The sequence below is a fragment of the Elephas maximus genome, chromosome 15, assembly GCF_024166365.1.
Source record: "Elephas maximus indicus isolate mEleMax1 chromosome 15, mEleMax1 primary haplotype, whole genome shotgun sequence".
NCBI classification, from domain to species: Eukaryota; Metazoa; Chordata; class Mammalia; order Proboscidea; family Elephantidae; genus Elephas; species Elephas maximus.
The window spans coordinates 80,160,360-80,177,909 of NC_064833.1; the positions used below are offsets into that span (position 1 = coordinate 80,160,360).

The following is a 17,550-nucleotide window of genomic DNA, read 5'->3' on the forward strand; positions in this document are numbered from 1 at the left end:
CATTTGCACCACTCAGGGACTCCCGTGAGCAAAATAAGGCCCCAGTAAGCCCAGAACAGTTGTGATGATCTGGGAGCAAACAGGACAGATTTTGTTGCATTAAGGTCTGTTTCTTAATAGAGTCTGATAAAATCTATGGACTGAAAAAAGAAAAAAAAAAATACAGACCTCTATACATATATCAAAAATTTGCATGTAATTTTAGGTGGTTTATGGCTGGCTTCTTAGAGATTCATGGACCAAGTTGAGAACCTCATACTAAGTTGTATGCTTGTGCACAATTTTGTGGCCTACGGAGGATTCCCTGTTGTTGTTATCCAAAGTGAACAAAACTTAGTTTTATATGGGAAATAGTAATTCAGAGACATGAGTGGAAAAAAAAAAAATGTGATGTTTTCAAGACAGTCATTTTTCCACAGAAAATTATTTCCTATATAAATTTCCTGGTTGTTGGGTAGCAACAGGAAAAAGAAGTCAGTGTGTCACAAATATAAATATCTTCTTTAGAAGTATTTATAGAGAATTTCACATTATTTTAATGCTCCTTTTGACTGTCTTAAGAGCAAAGTTCCTGATTGCAGATTTATGGTGGTGATTTCCATCTCACAAGCCCACAAGCTGTATGCTTTGGTTTGACACAAGTGTCGGGGGTGGGATAAAGAGTAGAACATACGAACGTCAGAGGTACACATATTCCATCCAAAGGGAAAAGGTGTTCTACTAATCATTTCACTCTCTCTTCTGCCCATGATCTATATTTTTTCAGAACACAAAAAGAACAAGATACCATGTGTATTTAGTCTGCAAGCCAGATCCACCATATATCAGCTGTCACACATCTACCTTCGTGTCTAGAAACCACAGGTAATGTCTGCTAACACAAACGACATCAGGCCTAGAATAACTGCCTCAGTCAGCAATACTGACCTAACTTCTCAATCACACACACTAGTATTTTTCTTAGAGTTGACTGTAGAAGGTGGCCACATTTTTTTTTTTGCATGCCTCACATTAAATATTGTTAAAAACTTGATAACCAATTTTTTAAAACAATTTACCAGTATTCATATAAGAAGAAAGTGACTTAAAAAAAATACCCACCCAAGCACCTACAACTCATCTAGCAACAATGCTAATAATACATAAGCTGTGACCAAAGAACTCCGTGATTCATGGAAACGCAGGAGGCACAGTCCTTCCTCTGGGTGGAAAGTGAGACGTGTGGGATCCACAGAGGGCCTGACGACGATGCTTTGCTTCCTAACTCAAGTTCAGCAGCCGCATTTCAGAGTCAATGTCATTACTTATTTCGACCTAAAACAGAAAATATGAATTACTTTAAAGAGCTGCAAAGTTGAAAACTCAGTTTCCTTTCTATTCATCCAGGCTTTTCAATATGCAAAATAGCTTTGGGGTGTGCCTCTTGCTGCCTGTGTTCACGACTGTCACGATAAGAAAGCTAAGGAGCTGGATCTCCCTGATTTCCAGTTGAGGACAGTGGCAATCAGGCCTACTATCCTCCGTCTCTCAGCCTGTCATTACTGTGCTGGTTTGTGTGTTGCTATAATGCTGGAAGCTATGCCACCAGTATTTCAAATACCAGCAGGGTCACCCATGTGGTGGTGCACTCAGTGGAGCTTCTACACTTAGGCTAGGAAGAAAGGGCTGATGATCTACTTCTGAAAATTAGCCAATGAAAACCTTATGGATCACAACTGAATATGGCCTGATACAGTGCTGGAAGATGAGTCGCCTAGGTTGGAAGGCATCAGTGAACTGAAGGACATCAGCAATCACCAGGATGGTACAGGAGCAGACAGTGTTTCATCCTGTTATATGTGGGGTCGCTGTGAGTTAGGTTCAACTGATGGCAACTAACTACAACAACAAAAACAATCAGGCATCGACGTTAGAGTATAGGATTGATGTCCTGGGACGGAAATGCCAACCACACGGCGATTGAAGTGTGATGTGGATTTATTGCCATTAGTTGCATCGGGCATAAAGATGATAGTATAGTGTTATGTCTGCATCCTCCAAATTAGTAGACAAGCCCCTAGTCTAATCTTCCTACAGCATTCTGTTGGTTGTCTACTCAGGAGTCATCCAAGGTTGCCTTTAGTACCGCCTAGCCATTGACCTGTGTGCCGTATCCCCACCTCCACTCATTCTTTTTTCCTGTTGTACTTTAGGCGAAGGTTTACAGAACAAGCTAGCTTCTTATTAAACAGTTAGTACACATACTGTTTTATGGCATTGGTTAACAATCCCATGACATGTCAACACTCTCCCTTCTTGACCTATTACCAGCTTTCCTGTCTCTTCTTGCCTTCTAGTCCTTGCCGCGGGGCTGGTGTGCCCCTTTAGTCTCGTTTTGTTTTATGGGCTTGCCTAATCTTTGGCTGAAGGATAAACCTCAGGAATGACTTCATTACTGATCTGAAAGGGTGTCCGGGGACCATACTCTTGGGATTTCTCCAGTTTATGGGAGGCCAGTAAGTCGGATCTTTTTTTGTCTCCACTCATTCTTGTATCCAAATATTTGACAAAGACTCCGAGCACGTTCCTGATTCTATACGAAGCAGTAAGTCTTTGAAAGCTGGGGGCTCTGGCTTATGCATCTTTGCATAATCAACCCCAACACAGCACCTGCTCTGGAACCAGTTGTTGTCAAGTCAGTTCTGACTCATGGAGACCCCGCTGTAGGACTGGGCTCCACGGGGTTTTGATCGACACTTCCTTCTCAGGTACCTCTGGATGAACTTGGACCACCAACCTTTTGGTTAGCAGCCAAATGTGTTAACCATTTGCACCACCGTGGTACTTAATATTTGTTGCATGTTTTTGCTCTATTTCTTTCATGTCAAAAGTCTTAGCTGATCCAAATCCTACTCACCTTTGAAAGTTTAGCTGAAATTTGTCTTCCTCCGTGAAGCCTTCTGTTTGTACCTCAGCCAACATTGCTTTCTCATCCTACTAATAGCAACCCTTATGCTATTAGCTATACCTCGTGTCGAAATAGCATTCAACACGACAATTAATTGTTTTCTAATTGTTTCATGCAGGTATGTAAGTTTTCTCCCTCCAACTAAATTATAAGTGTTATGCCAGTCGGTATTGTGTTTTACATTATTTTATATACACATCTAGCAACTTCTTTTCCATTAACTCAGTTAAATGTCTCTCTTTATGGCTTGGCATGGTCTTTTTAGTCATAATTTGAAATAATTAAAAAAAAATTCCCAACTTCTCAGTTTTGCTTTTTGGTAGCCACTCTTTTCTTTGTAAAATATCTTCTTTCCTGCACCCCTCAGGAGTCGGGCTCCTCAAGTCCCCCCCCCCGCTTTTCCTACCACATTCTCTGACATTCTATTTCTTTAAGTTCTGAATAACAGCCCAAATGACTACCCTCTTACACCTTTGTATTTTAACAGAGATTTAATGTGAAAGATAAAGGAATGAGATTCTAATGGTGGAATTTTATAGTTTTACACAATCTTCCAGTTAGAAGGCAGATTCAAAGTCGTGAAGTCCAGTCATCCACCCAACACACAGAGATGTCTTCTAAAGTGGGGACAAGGCAAGAGGAGAAGGTGTTTTATTTGTCATTGGTGGTATTGGTGAGGGTATGGGGGCACTGCCAGTTGCCCAGTATATTTATCTTTAATGTCAGCTTTGTTTATAGTGACGAGTTTATGTTTCTGAGCTGTAGAGACATGGATCGGTGAAGTAGGCTGAGCCTGCTCCTATGATGCCAGGTAGGAAATCTGGGAGTGTTTTATCAGGCATTGGGGTGTAGGTCTGTGAGGAGTGAGGCTATCCCAGCTACTGTCCCTCTGAAAGCAGTAGGAGGTCTGATGATAGGTTTTTTCCCACTAAGATGGCTCCCTGGGTGGCGCAAATGGTTAAGTGCTGGGCTGCTAACCAAAAGACTGGCGGTTCCAACCCGCCCCAAGGTGCCTCAGAAGAAAGTCCTGGCGATCTGCTTCTGAAGGGTCATAGCCATGAAAACCCTATGGAGCAGTTCTGCTCTGACACACATGGGTCCAATGAGTAGGAACTGATTTGATGGCACCTGGCTTGGTTTTGGTTTTTCCCACTGAGAAGAGCATTTGACTTGATACCCTTTGGACTGCTCCACTGTTTTCAAAGAAGACAGTGAAGCAGCTTTGAGACGAGCCGTTGAAAGGACAGCCTATTGGCAACCCTGCTTTAGGTTGTATTAACAGGTTGATTTTTAAAAAAATAAAACACTATGAACCCTCATCACCCAGCTTCAATTAAAATAAAAATTACTGTAATCAAATTTCATCTATCCAACTTTTTTTTTTTTTTGCTAGGGTAATTTAAAGCAAATCGCAGACATTGTGTAGTTCGCCAACACATCTCTATGCATCTGCGACTCAGTGGCTCTTAACCAGGGGACGTTTGGCATCACGTCCAGATGCACGAAGTGTTTGGCTGTCCCACTGTTAGTGACTCTGATTGATCAATGGGTTGGTAGAACAGGTTGAGTTTTGGGATACTTAGGATCATATTGTTTCTTTTGCAGATGTTTGTAGACATGTGAGTTGCTATCTGTCAGTGCCTGCCCGCAAAGTGGAATGAAATCAAGCAATGAGACAATGATGCTATTTTAAAGTATGTTTTCTGATAGGCCTGTAAGAGTCTCTTACACTTACTACCAATGTCCATAGAGGACAGACAAAATGCAGAATTTTACATAGCTCTGCAACCCCTACCTAGATAAATATGAACATGTGTAAACTAATCAAGAACAAAAGGAAACAGGATAAGGACAGAGCTATCATTTTATGTCTCTCTCTGTATCACTTCTGGGGTGTGTTTCTATTTATACTCCTCTCTGTATTGAATGTCCTTTTCTATGTTTTATTTCTTCCCAGAACCTGTCATGAGGATTATAAATATTTTTTGATGTAAGTATAAAATAAAAAATACATATTTAACATCAAATGTGGCTTATGTTCTTTGCCTTTAATTTTTAAATCAGAGGATACTAGTTCTCGGAAAAAGAGCAAAATGTTTTTATTTTTATTTGTGTTGCTTTTGATTAATTTTTTGGGGGGAGCAGTGGACCATATGGCCACACAATAGCGTAAGTGTATTTTCTTGTAGTTGATATCAATGATAGGTACTGAGAAGTCCTGGGAATTCTGAGAAGGTCAGAGTTGACAGCTTCTTTGGAGGGCATCATTCAGTTACTCAAACCCACTGCTGTCGAGTCGACTCCGGCTCACAGTGACCCTATAGGACAGAATAGAACTGCCCCATAGAGTTTCCACGGAGCCCCTGGTGAATTCCAACCGCCGACCTTTTGGTTAGCAGCCGTAGCACTTAACCACTACGCCACCAGGGTTTCCCATTTAGATACAGCCTTTCTCATTTTGGAAAAGGCTTCATGACTTTCATGAGACTGCATAAGAAACTGATTCCGCAAGGTTCTGGGGCAGTGAGTGAGGCCACAAGTCAAAAGAGAAGGCTTGTGTGTTCCCAGAGAGGCAGAGGGCAGGTGTCTGATTGTGGGTCACTGCAGACCCTCTTGCACGTGGCCAGCTGTCCTCTCAGTCCTCACAAGGACAGTGCTACATGGACTGAACGCATCTGAACCATGTGAGCTATATCAACACAGCCATTTCACTGCTAGATGATCAACCGTCTACACAGTAAGATGTGTTTCTTTTGTAGTCCCTGAACCGGTGGGACAATTTCTTATGAATGGATCCCAAAGTTATTAATGGCACCGACAAAGGGAAAGAGCTCCAAAACTAGGGAGAGAAATAAGCCCTAAGCGCTGACACCTTTGTGCTAAGTGAGTCAGAGATGCAGGGAAGCACACCTCTCCTTGGAGACAATGAAGAAGCCATTGAGTGCTTTAGATTTCTCCTGCTCTGCACTCTTGATATGCTAATGCCTCTGTAAGTGCCTGCCATTTCTAGAGACTGATGGAGGCTCCCAGGGGAATGAAACTCCATGCTTAGTAATGGCAACAGCTACCAACCATCGCCATGAGCAGATTACAGTTACCTTACTCAGGGTGCCCATGGGGGACAAAAAAAAATGCAGAGCTTTACATAGCTGGGCACTCCCTCTCTCTAGATAAATATGGATGTGTGAATGCCAATCAAGGAAAAGGAAAACAGGATAAAGACAGAGAGTTATTATTTTATTAGTTTTTAGGTGCTTGGTCAAGAAACGGTGGCGTGATGGGGTAAATGCAGTTTGTAGGCTCCAGGCTACTCCTGCAGTTGCAGTTAGCTAACGCATCCCTGGTGGTTGTTGGCTTTTAAATCAGGGTTTGAAAGCACTTCATTTTCACCTCTTTCCCCAGCCACATCGTGTGGACACGTGTTTAAATGCACACACACACACACACACACACACACACAGCACACATGAGCATGTAGTCACATACAATAGGTTAGTTCATCCTTCTAGTCGGTTCTTATTCTAGATCTATAAATGCAAAATGGCCTGGCACCAGCTTATGAGGATACTGATACAAAACAGCTGTTCTCAGGAGAGAGCAAGTAGACTTCACCACGTCTCCCTCTATCCAACAGCCTGGCCATCAGATGTAGGTTCCCTTTGGGCCTGGACTGTTAGGCGTGGAGAGCAGGCAGTGAGAACATGTGAGAGAGCTGCACCCGCGTGAAGGAGCCAGTTGGAAATGGGGGTTAGGTTTGTCTTCTAGTACTTTGTTGCAATAGCAACTACTCCATACCAGGGGCCACATACCAAGTAGGTCTTTTTATGAAGAAAAATTAACCTCTAGCAAAGGTAATCAGATGAGTCAAGATACCAGAGAAGAATCAAGTTCTCATTTGGAAGCCTTAGAAAAAGTTTGACTAAAAAAGATGGGCAGAGTTCAGGGAGAGTGTTTTCACTGAGTCTTGCATAATTGCAGTCATGCAGCGTCTTCTTCGAGGACATTTCTAACACAATCAGATCGCCCTACCCCTGTTGTAGAACTTAGTTCTGGAATTCCGCTGCTGTCTTTCTTCAATGAACTTCTCTGCTAATTATTTATAGGTGAAGAATTTAAGCTACATAGAGATTAAATTTCCCACTTATCCAATTGTTGACCATTTTCATGGAAATACATCACTCATGATTTTGACAAACTTTAAAGTCATGTAGATGCTCATTATGATATTCTCTGAAATTCCATCTCTTTCATAGCAGTATGGGTTTATGTCAAGCTACTTGTCCACCTGAGGGATAAAGGTGATCTTTTTTAAAAATATATATATTTTATTATTTTTTTTTTTGTTGAGAATATACAAGCAGAATGTACATCAATTCAACAATTTCTGTAGGTACAATTCAGTGACATTGATTACATTCTTCAAGTTGTACAATCATGCTCACCCTCCTTTTCTGAATTGCTCCTCGTCCATTAACTTAAACTCACTGTCCCCTAAGTTTTTTGTCTAATCTTTCTAGTTGTTTTCAATTTGATCCCATACAGCTAGTTCTTCAGACGGCACAATGCTCAAGGCAGATATCTTTTACTAGTTAAGCTAAACTATTGTTTGGTTTTAAGAAGAGTTCAGGGAATATTTTTGGTTTAAGGTTTAAAGATTATTTCAGGGCAGTAGTTTCAGGCGTTCATCCAGCCTCCATGACTCCAGAGATTCTAGATTCTAGGGGATTTTGAAATTCTCTTTTGCATTTTCCCTCTTTTGATCTGAATCCTTCTATAGAACCTTTGATCAAAATGTTCACTACTGGTCGCCAGGCACCATCCAGTTCTTCTGGTCTCATGACAAAGGAGGCAGTTGTTCATGGAGGCAATTAACCACACATTCCATTTCTTCCTCCTCTTTCTAACTCTTCTTCCTCTGTAGCTTCAGGCAAATAGAGAAAAATTGTTGTACCTTGGATGGATGCTTGCAAGCTTTTAGAACCCTCGGCACTCTACAATGCACTAGGAGATAGAACAGAAACTCTGAACACAATTAGGTCAACTAACTAAGATATCCCATGAGAACATGACCCTAAACCTCCAAACCAAGATAACAAAACCCATGAGGTGTTTGGTTATATATAAGCAGTCTCGGCAGCTGCTATTTTTGTTTTTTTTTTAATTGTCATAAATATATCTATCACACAACTTTTGCCATTTCAACTTTTTTTTATGGTTTATTTTGTCTTTTGTTGTTGAGAATATACACAGCAAAACATACACCAATAATTTCTACACATACAATTGAGTGACATTGATTATATTGAGTTGTGCAACCACTCTCACCTTTCTTTTCTGAGTTGTTCCTCCCCATTAACATAAAGTCATTGACCCCTAAGGTTCCTATCTAATCTTTACAGTTGCTATTGTCAATTTGATCCCATATAGATAGATCCTGAGTCCATGGGAATTTTAAATTTTTGTTCTAGATTTCCCCTCTTTCGATCAGGATCCTTCTATAGAATCTGATTAAAATGTTCAGTAATGGTAGCCAGGCTGCCGGCTCTTCTGGTCTCATGGCAAAGGAGGCAGTTGTTTATGGAGGCAATTAGCCATACATTCCATTTCCTCCTCCTATTCCTAATTCTCCTTCCTCTGTTGCCTCAGGTGAATGCAGACCAATTGTTGTGTCTTGGTTGGCTGCTTGCAAGTTTTTAAGACCGCAGGCAATACACAATGAACTAGGAGGTGGAATAGAAGCACTAAACCTGTTATTAGGCCAATTAACTGCGATGTCCAATGAAACCAGGACCCTAAATCCCCAAACCAAGGAATCAAACCCATTTCAACTTTTGCAGGTGTAAACTTATTGACAGCAATTAGGTTAATCGGCTGTGCAACAGTACCCTTGATCTATGCAATTTTTCCATCACCATAAGCTAAAACTCAGTGCTCCGTAAGCAGCAATTGTCCCTTTCCCTCTCCCTCCTCCCCTGGTAAGCACTAAGAAACTTTGGTCTCTATATTTTGCCTTTTCTTGTCTTTTTATGTAAGTGAGGTCGTACTTGTCCTTTTGTGACTGACCTATTTCACAATAAGGTCTTCAGCCTCAACCCATGTTGCAGCATGTATCAAGACTTCATTTCTCCTTCTGGTTGAGTAGTATTCCATTGTATGTATGTACCACATCTTGTTTATCCATTCATCTGTTGATGGGCATTTTGGTTGTTTCCACTTTTTGGCTATTGTGAATAATGCTGCAATGAACACTGGGGTAAATATGTCTGTTTGCATCACTGCTTTCAAGTCCCTTGTGCATATTCCTAGCAGTGGAATTGCTGGGTCGGTCATATGGTAGTTCTATTTTTAGTTTTTTGAGAAACTGCCACACTGTTTTGCACAACAGCGGTACCATTTTGCATTTCTGCCAGTAATGGAAAAGGGTTACACTTTCCTCACATTCTTGCCAACATTTGTTATTTTCTGTTTTTTTAATAGTAACCATCCTAGTGGGAGTGAAATGGTATCTCATTGTGCTTTTGATTTACATCTCTCTGAGGGCTAATGATGTTGAGCATCTTTTTCATGAGTTTGGTGGCCATTTGAATGTTCTCTTTGGTGAAATATCTGTTCAATTTCCTTGCCCATTTTTTGATTGGGTTATTTGTTTTTTTTGTTGCTAATTTGTCAAAGTTTTGTATATATTTTGGTTATTAGATTCTTACCACATATATGGTTTCTGAAGATATTCTCCCAGTCAGTAATTTGTCTTTTCACTGTTTTTTGGTAAAGTCTTTTGATGAATGGAAGCTTTTTTAATTTTTCTGAGATCCCATTTATTTTGTCTTTTGCTGTTTGTGCTTTTGTTATTGTATTAGATAATCCATTGTTAAAACCTGGGCCCCACATCTAGGCCCTGCATTTTCTTCTAAGAATTTTATGATTTTAATTTTCACACTTTGGTCCTTAATCCATTGTGAATTTGCTTTCTATATGGTGTGAGGCATGGGAATTTTTTCATTTTCCTTCATGTGAATACTTAATTTTCCCAACGCAGTTTATTGAAGAGACTCATTTTTTTCCCCATCAAATGTACTTAGCACTCTTTTAAAGTGTGTCTTCTAATAGGCCTGTAAGCGTCTCCTACACCTACTCAGAATGTCCAGAGGGGACCGACAAAATGCAGAATTTTACATAGCTTGGAAACCCCCACCTAGATAAATACGAACGTCTGTAAGCTAACCAAGTACAAAAGAAAACAGGTTAAAGACAGAGAGTTATCATTTTATGTCTCTCTCTGTATCACTTCTGGGGTGTGTGTGTGTATGGGTGTGCTTACTTTCTTCTGTGTATACACATTTATGCAACATTTGACTGTGGGCTCTTAAAAGGTATATTTTCTGGTTCCAAGCAATAACACAACCAAAACATGAAACATAGTGCTTCCTGTACCATTCTTCAGAGTCCCTGGGTGGTGCAAATGGTTAACGTACTCAGTTGCTAACTGAGCCCATCCAGAGGCACCTTAGAAGAAAGGCCTGGCAATCTGTTTCTGAAAAATCAGCCATTGAAAACCCCGTGGAGTGCAGTTCAACTCTGACACACATGGGCTCACCGTGAGTCAGAGTTGTTTCTTGACTGGTTGGTTTCTCTGGTACTACTCTGCAGCATTCCCTAAAATTGGACTGTCTGCTTCTAATGACCCATCTAGAGTAGAAAGCTAACTTCCCCACACGCATATACTTGGGAATATGGTAACGATTTTCTGTACCCCTTAATAAACTTGTTTCTTCATAAAACCTGGCTTTGTACTCCATGGAGTTTAAAGAAAATGAAAGTTTAAAATCGGCATTCATTCCCTTTTCTAATGATTTAGTATAAAAGATTGGCTTTTTGTCCTGGCTGCTACTGGGTGGTGTTATGACATCACGGAGGTGGGCAAAATGGAATTCAGTATAAGGACCTTATTAAAGAATTCTAGTCTCGGGGAACATCTAGCTCAATTGGCATAACATAGTTATAAAGAAAATGTTCTACATTCTACTGTGATGAGTAGTGTCTGGGGTCTTAAAAGCCTATGAGTGGCCATCTAGGATACTCCACTAGTCTCATCCCTTCAGGAGCAAAGAAGAATGAAGAAAACTAAAGATGCAAGGGAAAGATTAGTCCAAATGACTAGTCTCCACCAGGCTGAGTCCAGTAAATCTAGATGGTGCCCAGTTACCACTGACTGCTCTGACAGGGATCACAATAAAGGGTCCTAGACGGAGCTGGAGAAAAATGTAGAACAAATTCTAACTCAAAAAGAAAGACCAGACTTGCTGGCTTGACAGAGACTGGAGAAACCCTGAGAGTATGGCCCCTGGACACCCTTTTAGCTTGGTAATGAAGTCACTCCTGAGGTTTACCCTTCAGCCAAAGATTGGGCAGGCCCATAATATAAAACGAGACTAAAGGGACACACCAGCCCAGGGGCAAGGACTAGAAGGCAGGAGGGGACAGGAAAGCTGGTAATGGGGAGCCCAAGGTCGAGAAGGGAGAGTGCTGACATGTCGTGGGGTGGTTAACCAATGTCATAGAACAATGTGTGTACTAACTGTTTAATAAGAAGCTAGTTTCTTTAAACCTTTATCTAAAGTACAATTAAAAAAATTAAAAAAAAAAATGAATTTCCTTTCCTTTGGGTAGAAAAAAAGAAATCTAGCTGAATGGCTGACACCTGCTGGAAAATGCCAAATGATTTGCAGGCTGGTGGGAGCGCAGATAAGATCTCTTAGACTGCTTTGTGCGCAATGATTTTAATTCAAGTTCAGTTTGATCTTTCAGACTCCTGATTCCTTCATGGCTGAAAGGCATTCCGTAGTCATCTGACGTAATAACATGCATAATCTGTCAAAGCAGAAACTGGTTCTCTTGCTTCCTGCAGCCTGTAGTTTACGCTACATTCGGCAAAACAGGACAGTTCAGCAGTGCATGGTTGTGGGGTGAAACTTTGAGAAGATAGCAGAGTAGAGCAAAGATTTTTAGGTGCTCTTAAGAGGGTTTTTTTAAAAAAAATTTTTTTTCGTATTCTTGATTCACAGAGCTGGGAGACTTTTAGAGACCACAAATTGAGGTTATCTGCCTCTGGGCCATGCCACCGAAGAATCTGTTGAAATCCATATGTATGTGTGTGTCAATTCTGTAAAGCCATCCAAGAAAGGAGATTCCATTATCAACATTAATCAATTGCAGTTCTTAACAACCTTTCCTAATACAAAGCTCTTTCTTATATATCTGGCCAACATTTTTCATGTTGCGATTTCTCTGCTGAGTAATTTTTTTTCACAGTGGAGATGAAAGAAATCATTCATCATCCTAGGACCACATAACAAATATATAAAGACTCTCCAAGTCAACACTAGGCATTGTTTCAGTTCTTTTCTCACTTGCAATGAGCTGATCATCTTTGTTATTGTCATAATTCCTTCCAAGCTCCCCGAATCCATGTCAGCTTTCGGAGCACATCATTTCCCAAGCAATGAAGCATGAGTAATGAGGTGGTGACTGGTCCCAGAGTGTGGGAGGGAGTGAACGTTCCTCCAAATTAGATTCACTTTAAGAAACGAAAATGTTTTTAACCATCTGTCATGTGACAGACACAGTGCTGATTTTACAGCTTGTGAGCCCTGCGTCCTTTAGATCATTTTGCCAGAATAAAATTAATTCCATTTTTCTGCCATTAATAATTTTTTCTTCCTCTCTTATGGCCCTAATGAATTTCACTCATTCTGTCATTCTCTGCAGGTGCCAAAGGGCCTGAGTGTCTGGGTATGCTCTCGGCTTCTCTCGGCCACCATGTTGTCCTTCCTGGAGAGGCAGTCAGTGCAGACTTCTTAGGGTTTCCATCCCCAAAAAGGCTGGGTGGCAGTTGCAAATTTGGGCGGGATCCATCATGGCAAACAGGCAGCAGATGGAGTCTTTCATACATGTTTATTATACCAGTGATTCAAGTAAATTGCTTAGGGCTGTTTTAAGTGGCTTATTACCATGGAATTCCGTAAGCCAGTTCACAATATCAGGCAAGGTCATCATTTATCATCCAGGAAAGATCCCAGGGCCACCACTTGCTAATAATAGTAGGACTTTGGGAAAGTTGCCTTAACTTCTATGAGCCTCACTTTTCTTATTTATAGGGATATTAATTAGAAATTTAAAGTATTTTTTATGAGAATTAAGTATGATAATCTGTGTACAGTGCTCAGCACACGATAGCTACTACTATTTGTACAGGAGTCTATTTGCTCCTTAGAGTTTCCAAGGAATGTAGTCACTATATCTGTTTCCCTGTTTTCTGGTATTTTGTCAGTCAGGTGACCAAGATTTCTTTCTTATTTCTTTCTCAACTGAAAACTGTCTAGTTTTAGCTGCTTTTCTTTTTCTTTTCTTGGCTTCCTTCCATGCCCTTGAGGGACCTAGAAAACTTGAACTTGTTACTCAAATACTTGAATATAATAATCACTGATTACCTAGCATCCATTCTTTTCTAGGAAGGTGAAAAGCCACTTTGCATATACTAAACATAAATTATCCCCTCCACCCACTCACATCTGTGGAACTATTTGATTGATGATAGAATCAAGTCTCCTTGAGGTCGGGAAGGCACCTGAGACCACACACGTAAAGCCTGCGTTCTGACCTGGGTCTCTCACTCCTTTCCCTCCAATATGCTTCTCCCAACAAACATATTCTGTCTTCTGAAAACTAAATAATTCCATTTTCTTTTTCTAATTTGGCAATCAACTACTGACAAGAGAAATAAAAATATTTTAGAAATGTAACTCATGCTACCTACACCAAATCCCTTTTGGAATGAGTAGTAATGATGATGTCAGATAACATGGGAAAGGTGTGTTTAAAACAAGAGCGGAATATTAAATGAATGATTAGTAGTAGCTGGTCCAAATTATTTTAGGGTTGGTTAGTTTTGGCCAAGTTAGAAGGATTAATATTTTTCATATCATCACACCTTTACTTACAGGTTTAACAGGCTTTAACTCAATATGATCTTGGTAGTAGGAGTGTGTATCAAGTCCTCCTATGAAATCAACTGAAAATATAACATAGCCCAATATGAATCAATGTGTAAGTGAAAAAAATGCACACAAGACCATGTTTAAAATAGAATACATAAAAACAATATTAACAAAATATCTGTTTATCATAAAAAATGGAAAAATATGTGTTCAATTTAAACAACAACAATAAAAAAACAAACGAACAAAAAACCAAAACACAAACACAAACAGAACCAAGAAACCAAACCCACTGCCATCACGTTACAGAGTAGAACTGCTGCAGAGAGTTTTCTTGGCTGTAATAATTACAGGAGCAGATCACCAGGCCTTTCTTCGCTGGTGCCACTGGGTGAGACAGAACCGCCAACCTTTAGGTTAGAAGCTGATTATAAACTGCTTGTACTGTCCAGGGACCTTTTATTCAATGTAAAGGGACTACTAAAAATGTCAATGACTAAAAAATGGAAAAATTTTGAGTAACATGCAAAAAGCTTAAAATTTAAAAAACAAAAAACAAAAAGTCTAAACCCATTGCTCAGATGATTTTGACTCTTGGCAACCCATCTTAAAAAAAAAAAAAAACTTAGGGGCTGAAAAATCATAGTTGTTATTGGTTTCAGTGAAAAATGAAGTAACGTTAAATAACATTAGATTTTAAATAGTGTGTTTGTCCTTAGACGTACAGATAATCCCTTTCTACCTATATATCTCTTCTTATGGCCAGAATCAAGTATTTTTTTCTTAAGAATATTTTTTGCATCCTTAGAAAAGACTTTGAGAAGTCACGTAATCTATCTCCATGCCTTCTGTCCTCAAGCCATCCTTGAGAAATAGGTGTCTGCCTTTTGCAAAGAAGCTTTCATCTCCTCCCTGGTAGCATGGTCAAGGCTCACAATCTCTATAGACTCACTATAATTTGTGATATTCTTTCTGTTTTGATCAAAGCTTTGATGTTTCTTTTCCAGTTGTAATGTTCATGGCTAATCTTAGTTTGTTTCACCTCTTTTTTTGTTATGGTTTATTAAAAATATTAATTACCTTAAACTAAGCTTTGGTCGTATTATAGCACCCTGACATTAACTTGTGGACAGGCATATAGGAATACTGTACTCTTGGGAGTGGGTATGCATGTGTGTGTATGTGTATTCAGGTATATGGTATGAGAACATTGATTGTATCATGTTCTCAGCTAAAAAGACATTTTAGTGAACAGTGATTCTCTATAAACCATAGTGTTTTTAACTGAAGCAATATTTTCTCTATAGGTACTGGTAAGTGCCAAGCAATTTTGCTAAGTGGAGGATATATGCAATGTATTTTAGCTCAAATATTTCCACAGTGACTGTTGTTTTGTCTCCACTCAGAGTATCTTTCCCTGGCAAAAAGTTTATAAAACAAAAACATAAATTGTATCTTTGGTTCTTTTCACCAAATATATATTTTTTATTTTTTAGTTTCTGTTGAGTCAGTTTTGACTCGTGGTGACCCCATGTGTGTCACAGTAGAACTATGTTTTGTGGGGTTTTCAATGGCTGATTTTTCCAGGGTTGGTCACCACCTGGACCTCTGGCTAGACTTGAACCTCTAGCCTCTTGGCTAGCAGCCAAGAATGTTAACAGTTTGCATACCCAGGGACTCCTTGCCAAATATAGATGCTGCAAAAATTTAGGACTTCTTAAATCAACTTCTTTTCATTATAGTAAAAAAAAAAAAAAAAAAAAAATTTTTTTTTTTAATGAATTTGTCCAATTAAAAACAGAAGTTCCATTAAGAGATTCTTCTCTGAAGTTGAAATGTTTCAAAGGTAAAATATAAAATTTGAAAGTTAAATCTGGTAAAACATTTGAGCTGTCATTATTTAATTTGTCCAGTTCCCCTCCTTGTTTCCTTTTTATAAGCTTTCAATTGTTGCAATTTACTAAAAGCTTCAAAAGCTGATTTTTTGGGGGCACCTCATTTGTTGAATAGTTTAAGTTTTTTGACTGATCTTAAATGCAATGCAACTAAAATGTAGACAACTCTTTTACAGAAATGCTCATATTTTATGATGTGGGAAACAGGTTAACTCCCAAAATAGTTCTTCAAAGGCTGAAATATTCCTAACTCTGATGAAGAGAAGTGAAGAGAGAAAATGTATTTTCTCTTGCTGAAATTCTTTTTTTTTTCAACATCAGTCTCATCAAAAAAATTATTCTATTTCATTTATCCTAAACGTGTGTGCATAACATATATATAAATTTCAAAAACTAGAATTTCTATTTTCATTGACAAAATTGCTGCTTTTTTGAGATATAATTATAAATTGCCTGTGTACCCAAATCCCAAATACATGTCTTATTAACATGCTTCCTAATTTAGTAAGATACTGTTTTCTTTTTTTACCTCAATGTTATTCTTCACCAAAATTTATATTATTACCACAAAACAAATAATTTTAAAAAAGTTTACTTCTTAATTATTGCAACATTTAAAATAATATTAGAGGTTTACCTTGGACAGAATGAACATCTAAAAGGTTTACTTTGATTACATGAATTGGATAAAACAAACCATTATTGAAAATAAATAGTTCTCTACTGAGAGCATCTGATGGAAGGATGTAACAGTGCTGTCATTATTTTAACTCCTTGAGAAATTCTTCCTCCACCAGTGGGGTCAACGCGTTAGCCTATACTTCCCAGGGCTGTCGTCTGACCCTAGGTGGTGCAAATGGTTTGTGCTCATCTACTAACCAAAAGGTTGGCAGTTGGAACCTTCCCAGTGGCACCCCAGTAAAAAGGCCTGGTGATCTGCTTCCATAAAGATTATAGCCAAGAAAACCCTGTGGAACTCAGTTCTACTCTGTAATACATGAAGTTGCTGTGAGTTAGAATTGACTTCAAGGCAACAGGTTTGGTTTGGGTTTTTTTTTTTTTTTTTAATTCCCAGTGGTCTCTTTTGCCCCTATCAGTTGTACCTGGTGCATTTAGTTGTTAATAGGGGCCTCAGGTTCCTGTACTTTTCCTGCTCCCACAGGAAACTGAGTGGTGGTGCAGTGGTTAAGTGCTTGGCTGCTTACCAAAAGGTCAGCAGTTTGAACCCACCAGCCGCTCTGTGGGAGAAAGATGTGGCAGTCTGCTTCCACAAAGATTCCTTGGAAACCCTATGGGGCAGTTCTACTCTGTCCTATAGGGTCGCTATGAGTCAGAATCGACTCGACGGCAATGGGTTTGGTTTTTTTGGAGTCCAAGTACTTATCCTTTTATCAGTGATTGACCTGCATGCTGTCCGTGAATGGACGGTTCTAGTTACTTTAAAGTTTTTGTGGCAAAGAGAGAAATGTCCATGGCTTTCTTACAGATTTAACGATGTGTTAAATTGAGAATTCTGTTCATTGTACATGTGTCTCACACACCTTGATGAGATCATGGCAGAAATTCAAAGTCCTGTCTGGCTACTCAGCCTAGCTTATTTGGATACAACTATTAATCATAGTATTTTATTCGAAAGCTGAACAATCGAGGACAAAGTCTAAACCAGTTAGGATGACAGGGCAACTTGCGGAAACAGGGGCTGTTTCAAGCAACT

At 39.4% G+C, this 17,550-nt stretch overlaps 1 protein-coding gene across 1 annotated transcript in view; it reads right to left on the reverse strand.

Moving 5' to 3' along the window:
- Positions 1-1,061: 1,061 nt before the first annotated feature.
- NKAIN3 (sodium/potassium transporting ATPase interacting 3) overlaps positions 1,062-17,550 on the reverse strand; it is an 852,054-nt gene continuing 835,565 nt past the window's right edge. The window contains exon 6 of the mRNA XM_049853728.1: positions 1,062-1,314. Within this exon, the coding sequence (XP_049709685.1) occupies positions 1,301-1,314 (14 nt within the window). The 3' untranslated portion in view covers positions 1,062-1,300. The remainder of the gene's footprint in view (positions 1,315-17,550) is intronic.